Source organism: Amblyraja radiata, chromosome 24, assembly GCF_010909765.2.
Source record: "Amblyraja radiata isolate CabotCenter1 chromosome 24, sAmbRad1.1.pri, whole genome shotgun sequence".
Taxonomy (NCBI): domain Eukaryota; kingdom Metazoa; phylum Chordata; class Chondrichthyes; order Rajiformes; family Rajidae; genus Amblyraja; species Amblyraja radiata.
The window spans coordinates 9,298,487-9,315,388 of NC_045979.1; the positions used below are offsets into that span (position 1 = coordinate 9,298,487).

Consider the following 16,902-nt stretch of genomic DNA (forward strand, 5'->3'; position numbering starts at 1 on the left):
ATTACTGGGCGTGCACATCTCTGAAGATGTGTCCTTGACCCAGCACATTGATGCAGTCACAAAATAAAGTCCTTCTATCCTTGAGCTTTCTTGGGATTGGGATTTGGGAAGATTGGGGAGATTTGGTATGTCGACGAATACTCACGAATTTCTGCACGTGTACAGTAGAGAGCATCATGACCTGGTTCGGCACCTCGAACCCCCAGGAGCAAAGAAGACTTCTAAAAGTGGTGACCACTGCCCAGTCCATCAAGGGTACTGACTTTACCACCATCGAAGGATCAACAGAAGGTGCTGCATCATCAGAGACCTACACCATCCTAGCCATTCTCATTTCACTCCTGCCATTGTGAAGGTACAAGAGCCTGAAAAGTGTAACGTCCAGGCTCAGCAGCAGCTGAACACACTGCCAATATTTCATTTTACTGTGTTACTGTGCCACGGTTGTATTTGTGAACTCCTACCCCTAGAGAAACATTCGTGCTCACATTTTTTGAAAGTGCAATTATGAAATGTCAAATTTACATGCATACACTTTACCATTATGTATATAAAATGCAAATATTATAATGGCAATGCCCATGTAAAAAAATAAGAGCAATAAAATAGAAATTCATACAGGGCCTCGCAGCATCTGCAGAAAGAGCAACGGAATGAATGTTTCAGGTTAAATATCCTTTGAGAATTGAATGTACCCAATGTTTTGATTTTAATTCAGGTTTCCAGTACTGACTTTTCTTTTCATTCATGACAGTTTAATATTGTTGGTGGGTCCTGGTACAATCAGCATCCAACTCTGCTTTGTTTTTACTCCAACTGGTCGGAATATATTAAGTTTGGACTCTTGCCCACCCATATCCGAGGCACAAATTTCTTAACTGACTTTTCAACTTCTAAACCTAGACAGAGCCCCTATTTCACTAAACTTTAACTAATCCAATGCAGCATCTTAATCCTATTTTTACTCTGGAAGCTCATAATAAAGCGATAACTTTATCACAACTCACTTTGGCGGAACTAAAATCAGAATGATCTTTTCTTATATAAAGAGAAATTCACTTTCTTATTGAAGAGATATTGGAACAGATTATTCCACCACCATGCTTTGTTTCAATGTCTTAACTATCACATGCTATGAAACACTTGTCCCATGAGTAAAACTAAATCGTCACATCCACTGCGATCTGCTTTCTCCATTTCTTCCTTTCTTGCCGACTATCTCCACAATCTACTGCATATCTTATCTTACAAAGGCCTTCCTACTAACAATCTACATTAAATCATCTATCCTACATTACACCATCTTTGCTGACCTGCACTGACTCCCAGTATCTTATTTCAGTCCTGCAATTTGTTCACAGCACCATGTTCTGCAGACAGTGACCTTTTGCACATCCACCTGGCCTTCACCCAACCACAGCAAGATATGCCAATACTAAATTGGCCCTAACTAAAATAGAGCCATGGCTCTGGTGATATTATATCCTTTCTGTGATAAATAGGACTCGAGGGGGGAATATATTAAACCTAAAAGTGTGCAGCTAGGGCTGAAGCATTTTAGTTATGAAGAAAGGTTTTCATGTTATTGTTTCATTTGTAACAGAATTAGGAGAGATTTTATTGAGTTGTGTAAAATAATGTGGAGGAAATTTCCATATGGTAGAAGGTGAATAATAAAAAATAAATAATAATAATAATAACAATATGGCAAAGATTTAACCCATATGGTAGAAGGATCTGAGGGATTTATTCCCCTATCCAGAGAATGGTGAAGATCTGGAAATCTGTCTAAACGTTTTGTCTGGAATGAATCATAGAAACAATTTTTTTTAAAATGAATAAGCATCATCGACAAGACTGCAAGTCAAGAAGTGGGAACAGGAGCAATGTGCCTTGAAGACAATGACCAAGGAGTCATGGACCTGTCCCACGATGCGAGTTCATTCCAAGAGCTCTCCCGAGTTTAAAAAAAATCAAACTCGAGGTAAGCTCGGAGAATGAACGTATTGGGTACGTCGGAGCTCGGGGACGTCTCTTAGCAGCTCATAACGCTAACGGCAGGTACTCGGGAAGACTCGCTAACGGCAGGTAAGTTCGGGAAGACTCGTGAAGATTTTACAACATGTTGAAAAATGTCCACGAGAGCCCCGAGTACCGATGAGCGACCATTACCGAGTTCGAATCAGGGCAAACTCGGGAGAGCTCTTGGAATGAACTCATACCGTGGGACAGGGCCATCATAATCAACAACTTTTTGATAGGTGAATTAATAGATTATGTTAAAGGCTATTCAAAGAATTAAAGACGAGTCAATATTCTAGTACAGCATGGAGATCTAAAAAAGTATTAACAGAAGACATTCAGACATCAGATACAAAAGCAACATCATCCTCATCCGTGACCACCAAACAATTCCCATGAATAAACCCAATTGTCCCCATCTAACCCGATGAAACCTTCATGACTTCAAGATTAGGGTTTCATGGTGAATGATTCTCATGGCAATCATTCTCCTTACAATTGTGCTAAATCATGCAAGTAGTAAAAGATAACAATATATTTGGATTATTGGTCCATCTTGAAAGAGAAGTCTGTGTTCAATCAGTGACTAGCAACAGTTTTTCTCCTCCCCCAAATTTTCATTGCTTAATATTCTAAAATCAATCTTAATAAAGAAATCATCTTAAACCCATTTCATCATTGCACATTAGAGATGTAATGCTGAGGTTCTAAGGCACAGGTCAGGACGCATTTGAAGCACTGGGAGCAAATTTGGGCCTCCTATCTGATGAAGGATGTGCTGGCTCTAGAGAAGGATTCCAGGAATTAGTGGGTTAGCATATGATAAGAATTTGCCAGCACTGGGCCTCCACTCCCTGGAGTTTAGACGGTTGAGGGGGGACAGCATTGAAACTTACAGAATAATGAAAGGCATAGATAGAAGTGGATGTGGAAAAGATATAGTTCTGAGGACATAGCATCAGAATTAATAGGCACTCTTTTAGAAAGGAGGTGAGGAGGAACTTATTTAGTCAGTGAGTTAATCTGTGGAACTCATTGCCAGAGGGCTACAATGCATTCAGAAAGTATTCAGACCCCTTCACTTTTTCCACATTTTGTTACATTACAGCCTTATTGTAAAATTGATTAAATTCATTTTTTTAAATCATCAATCCACACACAATACCCCAGAATGAAGAAGCGAAAACAGGTGTTTAGAAATGTTTGCATTAAAAAGAAATAACTGAAATATCACATTTACATAGTATTCAGATGTTTGCTATGACATTCAAAATTGAGCTCAGGTTCATCCTGTTTCCAATGATTATCCTCGAGATGTTTCTACAACTTGATTAAGGGCCTGTCCCACGGGCATGCGACCTGCATGCGGCAAGCGCGACCTAAAGGGCCGGTCCCACCAGCATGCGCCTGCATGCGGCAAGCGCGACCTAACGTGGTCGCTTGAGCCGTATGGCCTCGTGGGGCCGGTCCCACTTCGATTGCCGGAGCCGTATGGAGTTGTGCGGAGCTGGTCCCGACATCGCGCGGGGCTCCGAAAAACTGACCGTGTTTAAAAATTCCACGCGGCAAAGGCCGCGTGGAATTGAGAGTGTCACTCACTCGACCTCCGCGAGGCTCCCGCTTATGGTTTGGTCGCGCTTGCCGCATGCCGTACGGCTCAAGCGACCACGTTAGGTTGCGCTTGCCGCATGCAGGGTGGACCGGCCCTTTAGGTCGCGCTTGCCGCATGCAGGTCGCATGCCCATGGGACAGGCCCTTTTGAGTCCACCAGTGGTAAATTAAATTGATTGGACATGATTTGGAAAGGCATACACCTGCCAATAAAAGGTCCCATTATATAAGTTGACATTGCATGTCAGAGCAAAAACCAAGCCATGAAGACAAATGAATTGTCCGTAGACCTCCGAGATAGGATTGTGTCGAGACACAGATCTGGGGAAGGGTATTAAACAATTTCTGCAGCATTGCAGGTCCCAAAGAGCACAGTGGCCTCTGTCATTCTTAAATGGAAGAACTTTGGAACCATGAGGACTCTTCATAGAGCTGGCCGCCCAACCAAACTGAGTAATCAGGGGAGAAGGGCGGTGACCAAGAACCCAATGGGCACACTGACAGAGCTCCAGAGTTCCTCTGTGGAGATGGGAGAACCTTCCAGGACAACTATATCTGTAGCACTCCACCAATCAGGCCTTTATGGTAGAGTGGCCAGACGGAAGCCACTCCTCAGTAAAAGGAACATGACAGCCCGCTTGGAGTTTGCCAAAAGACATGAGAAACAAGATTCTCTGGTCTGATTAAACCAAGATTGAACTCTTTGGCCTGAATGCCAATCCTCACGTCTGGAGGAAACCAGGCACTGCTCATCACCTGGTCAATACCATACGTAAGGTAAGGCATGGTGGTGGCAGCATCATGCCGTGGGGATGTTTTTCAGCGGCAGGAACTGGGAGACTAGTCAGGATCGAGGGAAAGATGAATGGAGCAAAGTACAGAGAGATCGTTGATGAAAACCTGCTCTAGAGCATTCTGGACCTCAGACTGGGGCAGAGGTTCACCTTCCAACAGGACAACGACCCTAAGCACACAGCCAAGACACCGCAGGAGTGGCTTCGTGACAAGTCTGTGAATGTCCTTGAGTGGCCCAGCCAGAGCCCGGACTTGCACCCGATCGAACATCTCTGGAGGGACCTGAAAATAGCTGTGCATCGACGCTCCCCATCCAACCTGACAGAGCTTGAGAGGACCTGCAGAGAAGAATGGGAGAAATTACCCAGCTACAGGTGTGCCAAGCTTGTAGTATCATACCCAAGAAATCTTGAGGCTGTAATCACTGCCAAAGGTGCCTCAACAAAGTACTGAGTAAAGGGTCCGAATACTTCTGTAAATGCGATATGTCAGTTATTTATTTTTAATTACTTTGCAAACATTCCTAAACACCTGTTTTCACTTTTTTATTATGGAGTATTGTGTGTAGATTGATGATAACAAAAAGAAGAATTTAATCCATTTTAGAATAAGGCTGTAACTTAACAAAATGTGGAAAAAGTGAAGGGGTCTGAATATTTTCCAAATGCACTGTATGGAGGACAAGTCAGTGAATATTTTTAAAGGCAGAGTTAGACAAATTCTTGAAGAACAGGTATCAAGGGTTATGAGGAGCAAGTAGGAAAATGGGATTAGGAGGCAGAGAACTGCCGATTGAATGGCGGATTGGACTCGATGAGCCAAATGGCCTAATTCTACTCCTATAACTTGTGAACCTGACACACCATTCACCACTTCAACAGTTTCCAGTTACCTGCCATTTTATTTCACTCTGCTCTCTGTTTGTGGTCCCATGTATTGTTACAGGACCAAATGCAAGCTTCAGAAAGAACACCTCATTTCCATCTGGGCCCACTGCCACCTTACAGACTTCATATCAAATTCTCTAACTTTAGATAACATAACATAAATGGTACAATGCATTTCTGATCGCCATTCTTTTTTATTTTTCCTCTCAGTGCATAATATGACCTACTGAGCACGTTAAGTTTCTCTTGCTACCTATATTGCTAGACCTGCAGAGATTTTCCTGCAATTTATATCATGTTGACTCTGTTTTGCTAAACCTACATGTATGAGACTGACATGTCAGGCCAGACCCTCCATTGTACCATGAACAACTCATTACATAGATCAAGAATCTTAATATGCAGATTACAATTCCGGTTTTCATTTTGTTCTACACATCCCTCCCCATACTCCGTCTGCTTGAAAACAAATTTGCATCTCTCTTTCACTGTTCTGATCTAGGGGTAACAGGCCTAAAACAGTAGATACAGGAACCGCAGATGCAGGGTTACAAAAAGAGACAAAGCGTTAAAGCAACTGAGCGGGTCAGGCAAAATAATTGGAGAACATGGATGGGTGACTTTTCGGGTTGGGTGAGGAGGGGGGGGATTTGTTAGGTGGATGGCTGGACAAATGCCAGAGAATAAAAGGTAAAGGTTGTAAGTGCACATTGTGAAGTTAGAGGAAGGAATATAGGTGGATGAAGAAGAAGAGAAAGGGGAGAAATGGTTGCAGGTACAGGTGGGGCATGAGGGAAAGAGGGGGTGGAAATAGGGGGGGGGGGGGGGTTGTTTGTAGATTAATTTCCTGACATTAGAGAATTCAATGTTCACACTGTTAGGGAGTGAGCTACCCACGCAGAATAAGCGAGTTCGGTATTCCGAAAAAAGCAAAGCATGGGATTTGTCAAAGGTCACTCGTGATAAACACCCCCGGCAACCATGACCGCACACAGACCCGCGCCCCATCCACAGCCAGGATCGAACCCAGGCCTCCGTCCCAGGCCCACAGCCAGCGCGGAGAAGTAGAGCCAACACCAGCTCAACTCTGCCTGTCCCGCCAGGTTAACCGACAGCCCTGGACTGACCCTCCACCGGCCCGGAGCAGTGGAGTTAGCGCTTCTTCTCCGCGCAGGCTGCAAGTCAGGGCCTGCCAGTCGAGGGCCGCCGATCATCCCGGCAGGACAGGCAGAGACGACCCGGAGCCAGTGCCTCACCTCCGCACCGGCTGCAAGCCCGGACCGCCACTGCTACAGGTCGGCGCCCCGCCAGTCCAGGGCCGCCGGTCAACCTGGCGGGACAGGCAGAGACGATCCGGAGCCAGCGCCTCCCCTCCGCGCAGGTTGCAAGCCCAGACCCCCACTGCAACAGGCGGGCGCCCCGCCAGCCCAGGGCCACCCTGGATATTCCCACTCCCCCACCGACAAGGACGGGACAACTGGGAGGGGACAGCGATGACTCAGCAGCAACTCAACAGCGCCTGCAGCGCCAGAGACCCGGGCCCAATCCCGACCACGGACAAAACGCAGGTCTGCACCCACGCAGCAGCACAGCCACCGCAAATGTTTATCATGAGTGACCCATGACCTGGGCATGCGCAGTAGGAATACCGAACTCACTTATAGGAGGTCCTGTTTCTCCAGTTAGCGTGTGGCCTCACTCTGGCAATGAAGAAGGCCCAGAACAGTAAGGTCAGTATGGGAATGAGAAGTGGAATTAAAAATAGTTAACAACCGGAGGATCTAGTAGACCTTGGTGGACATGACACACTGTTTACAACCTGACAGAATGAACATTGAGTTCCCCAGTTTTGGGGAACTAACCTAGAAACAACCCCTCCCCCTTCTCTCCACCACCAACCCCCTCTTTCCCTGTGCCCCATGTGGACTTGCACCCATTTTTGCCCTTCTCCCTCCCTATCCACCTATTTTCATTTGCCTTCACGATTCGCTCATCTTCTATCCTTATCTCTCACCTTTTGCATTTTTATCTCTGGCATTTGTACAACAATCTGCCCATCAACCCCCCCCCCCCCCCCCTTCAACTGTATCATCTATCATTCACCAGTCTTTGTCCCGCCTCTCCTCCCTCCCAGCTTTCTTCACCCTTAAACCCCCCCCCCCCGCCACCCGTCACAATCAGTATGAAGGTGATTCCCAACCCAAAATGACACCTATCCATGCTCTCCAGAGATGCTGCCTGACCTGCTAAGTTACTCCAGCACTTTGAGTCCTTGAAACAAAGACTTCCACTCTTGCTGCCTGATATGCCGTTTTTCCCCAATAATGTTTTTTTCCCCAACATCTGCATTCTTTCTTGCCAATTCTCATAAATTGATCACATTATAAATATTGTAAGAGCCAGATTAGTTAATATATGACTAATTTCTGAAACAATAAACTATCGAACCAAATTACCAACTCAGATCTCCGGTATTTAATAAATGGCAATCTCCAAAAAAGCTTAGTGAGAATGTGATGCATAGTTAAGGCATGATAATCCCACATAGAAGTATTTAACACTTGGCACTTGAACCTAACCCCACTGTTACATTAGTTCTAAGTGGAGACTACCATTGCAACAAACACACCTTGACAAAGGCACCATTTCACCTGTACTGCTAAATTAAATAACAAAAAGGATATGAACCCAAAATCATATAACTGACTACGTGCGAAAGTACCTGCATATAACTATATGGGAATGCTTAACATCTTTTGAATAAGCAAAGCATTCCTTGTAGTAAATCAAACAATATGTTTCTAACAACAGGCATTTATCAGCGTTTCTTCAAGTTAGTGTTGGAGTAAACCAACACTAGTATGTCATATTGTGTCCTTGATCTTTGGGTACTGGAGAGACTTATTGGATAAGTTCAATGCTGTAATTCGCAGAAGTGTCCTAATATACATCTATTTTATCTTTTGTCTATTTTATCTATTTATCAAATTCAGGGGACAGATCTGTCACATTCCCCCCAGACTCGATAAAGAACATTACAATATAAAGCATGCATACACAATTAATGAAATGCTCTGGTGGGATATGTTTTTATTTATCCCACATTTTATGTGGTAAAATCAATAAACTTGGTAGAATTACAACACTCAACATTACCTGTGCTAGGTGAATAATTACCTGTATTCTGTATCCTCCATGTTTTGGTGAACTGAGTGTCAGGTGGTACAGACTCCCCTTCTCCTATTGTAACATCTTCTACAAATGACATAGAAGGTGCATTTATATTTGGGCTCTCAAAGTCATAGTAAGCACCAATGGCGGCCTGCAAATTCCTGAAAGACAAAACGGAATTCAATTATCTGATTAAAAAAATGTAGGCAATTTGTCGAGGACAGGCTTATAAATTCACAGAAAAATAACTTTAAATGCCATCATGAGAATGGAAAGTAGAATAGGAATTACACTGTAAAAGAGATGAAAATGGTAGATCAAAAGTCGTAGAAAAGAAGAATGGCATGCAAAAGTCTGATAACCATACAGTGCCCTCCATAATGTTTGGGACAAAGACCCATCATTTATTTATTTGCCTCTGTACTTCACATACTGCTAAAGCATCAAAGGAGTTTTTCAAAGCTAAAAAATGGCCAATTCTTGAGTGGCCGTCAATCACATGATCTGAACCCAATTGAGCATGCCTTTTATATGCTGAAGAGTAAACTGAAGGGGACTAGTCCCCAAAACAAGCAGAAGCTGAAGATGGCTGCAATACAGGCCTGGCAGAGCATCACCAGAGAAGACACCCAGCAACTTGTGATGTCTATGAATCATAGACTTCAAGCAGTCATTGCATGCAAAGGATATGCTACAAAATACGAAACATGACTACTTTCATTTAAATGACATTGCTGTGTCTCAAATATTATGGTGCCCTGAAATGGGGGGACTATGTATAAACACTGCTGTAATTTCTACATGGTGAAACCAAAATGTATAAAAATGGCCTTTATTAAAATCCGGCAATGTGCACTTTAACCACATGTGCTTTTTTTTTTTTACAAATCTCAAATCATGGAATACAGAGGCAACTAAATAAATGATAGGTCTTAGTCCCAAACATTATGGAGGACACTGTACATATTCAAGCTGCCGAGTTGTTCTGCTGCTCGTTGGACCCAGCGGACTGTGGCCGGGAGGTCGTCGAGCTGGCCCCAACTCGTCCCCCAAAGGCCGGGAGGAGAAGCTGTTAATGACATCAGACACAACAGGCAAGGAGCAAGGAGGTAGGAGAGGAGGGGGATCCGGGGTCTGGCCGGTCGCAACCTCGTGGTCGGCTGCTGGAGGCACCCCCCGTGGAATAAAGATGGACATGCGAGAGGGATGTTGCATCCAAGAAAGGCGATGAATGGAGGCGTGCAACATCCTGGGACTTGCCTGGATCGGGCACCGCTCATAAGATCTAGAGCGTGGACTTGTAAAATGGCGGCAGAAGATGAAACCTCCTGCATGCGGGCTCAGTAGACTAAAGAAGAGTCTCGACCCGAAACGTCACCCATACCTTCCATCCAGAAATGCTGCCAGGCCCACTGAGTTACTCCAGCATTTTGTGTTTATCTTAGGAGCAGTAGACTATTTGTATACACTTGCTAAACGGGGATCAGGGGTATGGCAATACTCTACTGGACTATTTGCAAGAAATATAATTTTACTGTGTGTTAGCACTTTGCACGTGATAACATTGGTGCAAGTGTGCTTTCATGGTTGTGGCTTTGAGGTGTAATGTTCAGTTACATTTTCGTACAACACCAAAAGCATTGGATGTATGGCTCAGCATGAGGAGATATCTTCCTCGTTTACTCAAAATGCTGGAGTAACTCAGTGGGTGAGGCAGCAGCTCTGGAGAGATGGAATGGGCGACGTTTCGGGTCGATACCCTTCTTCAGACTGATGTCACGGGAGGGGGCGGGACAAAGATAGAATGTAGTCTAGTGGGAGAATTGGGAAGGGAAAGGGAATGGAGAGAGAAAGCAAGGGCTATGTGAATTTAGAGAACTCAATGTCCACATCACTGGGGCGTAAACTACCCAAGCAAAATATGAGGTGCTATTCCTCCAATTTGCGTTGGGCCTCACTCTGACAATGGAGGAGGCCCAGGACAGAAAGGTCAGATTGGGAATGGGAGGGGGAGTTGAAGAGCTGAGCCACCGGGAGATCAGGTAGGTTAAGACGGACTGTGCGGAGGTGTTCAGTGAAACAATCGCCGAGCCTGCGCTTGGTCTTGCCGATGTAGAGCTGGAACAGCAGATACAGTAGATGAGGTGCAAGAGAACCTCTGCCTCACCTGGAAAGACTGTTTGGGTCCTTGGATAGAGTCGAGGGGGGAGGTAAAGGGACAGGTGTTGCATCTCCTGCGGTTGCAGTAGAAAGTTCCTGGGGACGGGTTGGTTTGGCGGAAGAGAGTATTGGTAGACGGAAATTGGCTGGTTCTGCGGTCGAGGAAGAAATGGAGGGCTTTAAGACCCTCCTGGTGGGCGATGGAAGTGTAGAGTGACTGGGCATCCACAGTGAAGATGAGGGAGTGGGGGGCCTGGAAAACAGAAGTCACTGAGGAGACGAAGAACGTGCAAGGTGTCTTGGACATAGGTAGGGAAGGATTGGACCGGGGGGGGATAGCATGGAGTCGAGGTATGTGGAAATTAATTCTGTGTGACATGAACAAGCAGGAACAATGGATCTGCCAGGACAGTTCTGTTTGTGGATTTTGGGGAGATGATAAAATCGGGCCGTGCGGGACTGCAGAACTATAAGGCTGGAGGCTTTAGAGGGTTGAGAGCCGGAAGTGATGAAATCAGTAATGGTGCTTGAGATTAAGGCCTGGTGCTCGTCTGTGGGGTCATGGTCCAAGGATAAGTAGGAGGAGGTGTCTGAGATTTGTCGCCGGGCCTCAATCCGGTAGAGGTTGGCGTGCAAAACTACCACAGCACCTCCCTTGTCGGCGAGTTTGATTATCCAGTCGGGGTTGCTGCAGAGTGAGCGGAGGGCTGTACGTTCAGGTGGGGAGAGGTTAGAGCGAGCAAGGGGAGTGGAAAATTTTGAGGCGGTTGATGTCCCGCGGATAGTTGGAAATGAAAAGGTCTAAAGAAGGTAGAGGGCCATTCGGGGTAGTCCAAGAGGAGGGGGTCCATTGGAGACGGGAGAAGGGGTCATCACTGGGTTGCGAAGACTTCTTCCCATAGAAAAAGGCCCGGAGGAGGTGGTGACGGAAGAAGAGCTCCACATCGTGGTGGACCTGGACAATGTTGTGGTGGGGGCAGAGGGGAACAAAGGTGAGGCCTCTGCTGAGGACAGACCGTTCTGTATCAGAAAGGGGGAGCTCAGGGGGGAATGGTGAACACATGGCAACGTTGGGGGTTGGGGTCGGATGAGGGCAGGTGAGTAGATGGAGACCGAGCCAATGTCTGGTGGGGGGGACGGTGAGTGGCATGGGGAGGAGGGGGGGCATGGGGATTATTGTATGGGTGGGGGGGTAGCTGGGGTCACCTGGCTAAAAGGGGAAGGGGAAGACCCAGTGAAACCCCCACTGAGGTTCCTTGTAGGAATGGGGAGGAGTAGGACCCAGCATAGCCAGGCCCCGTGGTGTGGGAGTCTGCATCGTGGAGACTGTGGGCCCGGTGTTGAGCCTGGGATTCGAATAAGGCGACGGCTGCGGCTCGCTGGTGGGTGGTGGAGTGGCGAGGGTCGGCAGACGAAGCGGCAGTAGTTCTGGTCAGCGGATGGCCGGGGAGACAGAAAGGGTCGGCGGTGAAGGTCGGCGGCAGCAGCAGTTGTGGCCCCTGGGAAACGGTGAAGGTCGGCGGCAACAGCCCCGGAGAGACTGTGAAGGGTGACGACGGCGGCATCTTCGGTGATCCGGGCCTGAGATCTGCCGGGAAGGCGGTGAGTGTTGGTGCTGCTCCTCGAGGTAGCAATGGCATCGCGAGTCTCGGCCTCGTGGTGTTCGGGCAGGCAGCGCGGGCCAGCGGTTGAGCCCTGCGTCTGCGGGCTGTCGAGTCGAGGAGTGTAAGTGGAAGGACCGGTCTGGAGGCGGGCAAGTTTGCGATCCTTGAACATGATACCCAGACCAATTCTTATCTACCTGCACATAATCCATATCCCCCAATTCGCTGCATATCCATGTGCCTATCCAAAAGTCTCTTAAATATCATATCTGCCTCCCATTCCAGGCCTTCACCACCCTCTGAAAAATACTTGCCCCGCACATCTCCTTTAAACTTGAACCACCGGGTGGCGCAAGCAATGGCTGCCTCGCCAACAGCCCGCCTGTTCCTTCCTTCTTTGTGTATTAATAGTATGTGTTAAATGTATGTTTTTAGTGTTCTTTAGATTGTTTTATGTGGGGGGGTTGGGGAAACTTTTTCTAATTTCTTACCTCGACGGAGATGCGATTTTGTTCCGTATTTTATCTCAGTCCACACTGTGGCCTAACATCGAGGAGTTGGCAGCCTTTGCTGGAGACCGACTTTTGAGAGCTCCACCGTGGGTGCCTGCGGAATTACCATCACAGAGCTCACAATCCCTTTGCCAGGGATCGGAGTTCCAATCGTGGGTGCTTGCATACTTAACCTCATGGAGCTCGCGGTCTCTGGTCAGAGGCCGACTTCGGGAACTCCCAGCCGCAGGAGCTTCGACCGCCCCGACGTGGGGGTTTCCAATCGCCCCGACTCGGGAGCTTCGACCTCCAGCTGCGGGAGTTTCGATCGCCCCGACTGCAGATGGTTCGACTGCCCCGACCGCGGGAGAATAAAGAGGTCAAAGATTGGACTGTTTTGCCTTCCATCAGAGTGAGGAATCCGCTGCGGTGGATGTTTATGTTAACTTTTATGTAGTTATGTGTCTTGTCTAATTCACAGTAGGCAGGAAATGCTGTTGGGTGGACTGAAGCCTGATAAATCCCCAGGGCTAGATGGTCTGCATCCCAGGGTACTTAAGGATGTGGCTCTAGAAATCGTGGACGCATTGGTGATCATTTTCCAATGTTCTGTAGATTCAGGATCAGTTCCTCTGAATTGGAAGGTAGCTAATGTTATCCCATGTTTTAAGAAAGGCGGGAGAGAGAAAACAGGGAATTATAGACCAGTTAGCCTGACATTGGTGATGGGGAAGATGCTGGAGTCAATTATAAAAGATGAAATAGCAGCACATTTGGATAGCAGTCACAGGATCGATCCGAGTCAGCATGGATTTACGAAGGGGAAATCATGCTTGACTAATCTTCTGGAATTTTTTGAGGATGTAACTAGGAAAATGGACAAGGGAGAGCCAGTGGATGTAGTGTACCTGAACTTTCAGAAAACCTTTGATAAGGTTCCACATAGGAGATTAGTGGGCAAAATTAGAGCACATGGTATTGGGGTAGGGTACTGACATGGATAGAAAATTGGTTGGCAGACATGAAACAAAGAGTAGAGATTAACAGGTCCTTTTCCGAATGGCAGACAGCGACTAATGGGGTACCGCAGGGCTCGGTGCTGAGACCGCAGCTATTTACAATATATATTAATGATTTAGATGAGGGGATTAAAAGTGACATTAGCAAATTTGCAGATGACACAAAGCTGGGTGGTAGTGTGAACTGTGAGGAGGATGCAATGAGGATGCAGGGTGATTTGGATAGGTTGGTTGAGTGGACAGATGCATGGCAAATGCAGTTTAATGCGGATAAATGTGAGGTTATCCACTTTGGTGGCAAAACAGGAAGGCAGATTATTAACTGAATGGTGAAGTTAGGAAAAGGGGAAGTACAACAAGATCTGGGTGTCCTTGTTCATAAGTCACTGAAAGTAAGCATGCAGGTGAGACCAAGCGTAGGCTTGGTGATCTTTTCGCCGAACACCTCCGCTCGGTCCGCATTAACCAACCTGATCTCCCGGTGGCTCAGCACTTCAACTTCCCCCCACCATTCTGAATCCGACCTCTCTGTCCTGGGCCTCCTCCATGGCCAGAGTGAGCACCACCGGAAATTGGAGGAGCAGCACTTCATATTCCGCTTGGGCAGTCTGCACCCTAGCGGCATAAACATTGAATGCTCCAATTTCCGGTAGCCCTTGCTGTCTCCTCCCCTTCTCAGCTCTCCCTCAGCCCTCTGGCTCCTCCTCTCCCTTTTTCCTTTCTTCTCCCCACCCTACATCAGTCTGAAGAAGGGTTTCGGACCGAAACGTTGCCTATTTCCTTCGCTCCATAGATGCTGCTGCACCCGCTGAGTTTCTCCAGCATTTTTGTCTACCTTCAATTTTCCAGCATTTGTAGTTCCTTCTTAAACAGCATGCAGGTACAGCAGAGAAGTGATGAAAGCTAATGGCATTTTGGCCTTCATAACAAGAGGAGTTGAGTATAGGAGCAAAGAGGTTGTTCTGCAGTTGTACCAGGGCTCTGGTGAGACATCTGTAGTATTATGTGCAGTTGCCATATGCAAATTACCATACAGCCATACGGAAAAAAAAAAGCAACAATAAATTCCTCCAAATTTGAGGAAGGACATTCTTGCTATTAATTCCTGGGATGGTGGGACTGTCTTATGTTGAAAGAATGGAGCAACTGGGCTTGTGTACACTGGAATTTAGAAGGATGAGAAGAATCTTATTGAAACATCAAAGATTATTAAGGGATTGGACACGCTAGAGGCAGGAAATGTTCCCGAGTTGGGGGAGTCCAGAACCGGGGGCCACAGTTTAAGAATAAGGGGTTGGCCATTTAGAACGGAGACGAGGAAAAATGTTTTCACCCAGAGAGTTGTGAATCTGTGGAATTCTCTGCCTCAGAAGGCATTGGAGGCCTATTCTCTGGATGCTTTCAAGAGAGAGATAGACCTCTTAAAGATAGCGGAGTCGAGGGATATGGGGAAAAGACAGGAACTGAAAAGGCTGATTGTGGATGATCAGCCATGATCACAGTGAATGGTGGTGCTGGCTCGAAGGGCCGAATGGCCTACTCCTGCACATATTGTCAGTTGTTGCTTTTTTTTCCGTATGTAAATTCGCATATCGCTATCTTAATTGGTACTTGACAATAAAAGACCTTTGAAACCTTTGAATTTTGATATTCCCACGCTGAAAAAAGCCTCAGACTGCTACAATAATTGTTTACTTCTCTCAGAGAAAACAGTCCAAGTCTGCCCAACATCTCTTACAACTAATACCCTTATCCAGGGATAAAAGGGTCTCGACCCGAAACGCCTGACCCGCTGAGTTACTCCAGCCTTGTGTCCATCATTCTGCTCAACCTCCTCTGCAACCTTTCCAAAGCCTCCTTATCTTTCCTGTATTGGGATGACAAGTACTGCACCCAATACACCAAATGCAGCCAAACCAAAGTCTTAAAAAGCTGCATCATGACGTAATGGCTCTTGTACATTAGTATTCTCCAAACTGATCTCACTAGCCTTCATGTCCTTCTCATTGGTAAAAACAGATGCAAAGTACTAATTTACTAAAAGTGTGATCTCCCACAGCTGAACAACTGTATTCCAAGTGGGACAAAGCAAAGTTCTACAAAACATCTTTATTCAAGATAAAGATCATAAAATGTACTTTAAAACCAACCAGTTGCCTCACACAATGATCTTTGGATACAGATTAACTTGCCACATCTCTATTCCCTCACCATTAAATAAATATTTGGCATTCCCTGGATCTAAAAATCAATATCTCAACCCACACGTTGAATAAAATCTGCCATTATTTTGCTGTTCACTGAATCTGTCAATGTCAATTTTCAATGTTTTGCTTGTTTACATAGAACAGTAACAGGCCTTTCCATCCACGGTGTCTGTGCTGACCATAATAATAATAATAATAATAATAATAATAGTAATAATAATAATAATATATTTTATTGTCATTGCGCATGAGTGCAACGAGATTTGGTATGTAGCTTCTATCCGATGTCATAACTTAAATAACTAATAAAATTTAGATTTTATTATGACCATGACGCCAATTTAACCTCCACATCTGCCTGCAGAAAAGTTGCTATACCACTGTTATAAGGGAGGACAGTGAACACCAGGTAAATGTCTAAAAATGACAGAATTATATTGTATTGTAATTATTTATTTGCCAAGTATGTAAAAACATACAACGAATGAGGTCATTGAGTCTATCAAATCCATGCCATGTCCTGGAGAGCAATCCCTTTTCTTCCTTATGTTCCTACAAATAATTCGCTCATACGTACTAATCAACTGCCATTGAAACTTTTTTGCTAATAACCTTCACGCAGGAACAATTATATGGTCACACTAATAACAAATGATCATCACTGGGCCAAAGTGTAGTATGGTATGGCCTTACAACACAAGAGGCCATTTTACACCGAGTCATTACCAACTCTGGGTTATCGCAATATTTCAATTCCCTACTCAACCCATTCTCAAACTCCCCACTGATTCTTTCACCACCTAACCGCAACAAGGATAAGTTTAATAGGACAAAAGAAACCTATCAAATATCATATCTTAGGAATACGAGAAAACCAGAGTCCCATGACAGCATCACAGAGAGAATGTTCAAACACCAGACAGTAACAAAGATCA

General features: G+C 45.7%; 1 protein-coding gene across 3 annotated transcripts in view; it reads right to left on the reverse strand.

Annotated features, from left to right (window-relative positions):
- The window catches only part of ilrun (inflammation and lipid regulator with UBA-like and NBR1-like domains), an 86,557-nt gene that overhangs the window by 54,884 nt on the left and 14,771 nt on the right, over positions 1-16,902 (reverse strand). For all 3 annotated transcript variants that reach the window (XR_004415565.1, XM_033042375.1, XM_033042376.1), the window contains exon 2: positions 8,493-8,647. Coding sequence is in view for 2 of the 3 variants with exons in the window: in XM_033042375.1 (XP_032898266.1) it covers positions 8,493-8,647 (155 nt within the window). In the remaining variant the exon portion in view is untranslated. The remainder of the gene's footprint in view (positions 1-8,492; positions 8,648-16,902) is intronic.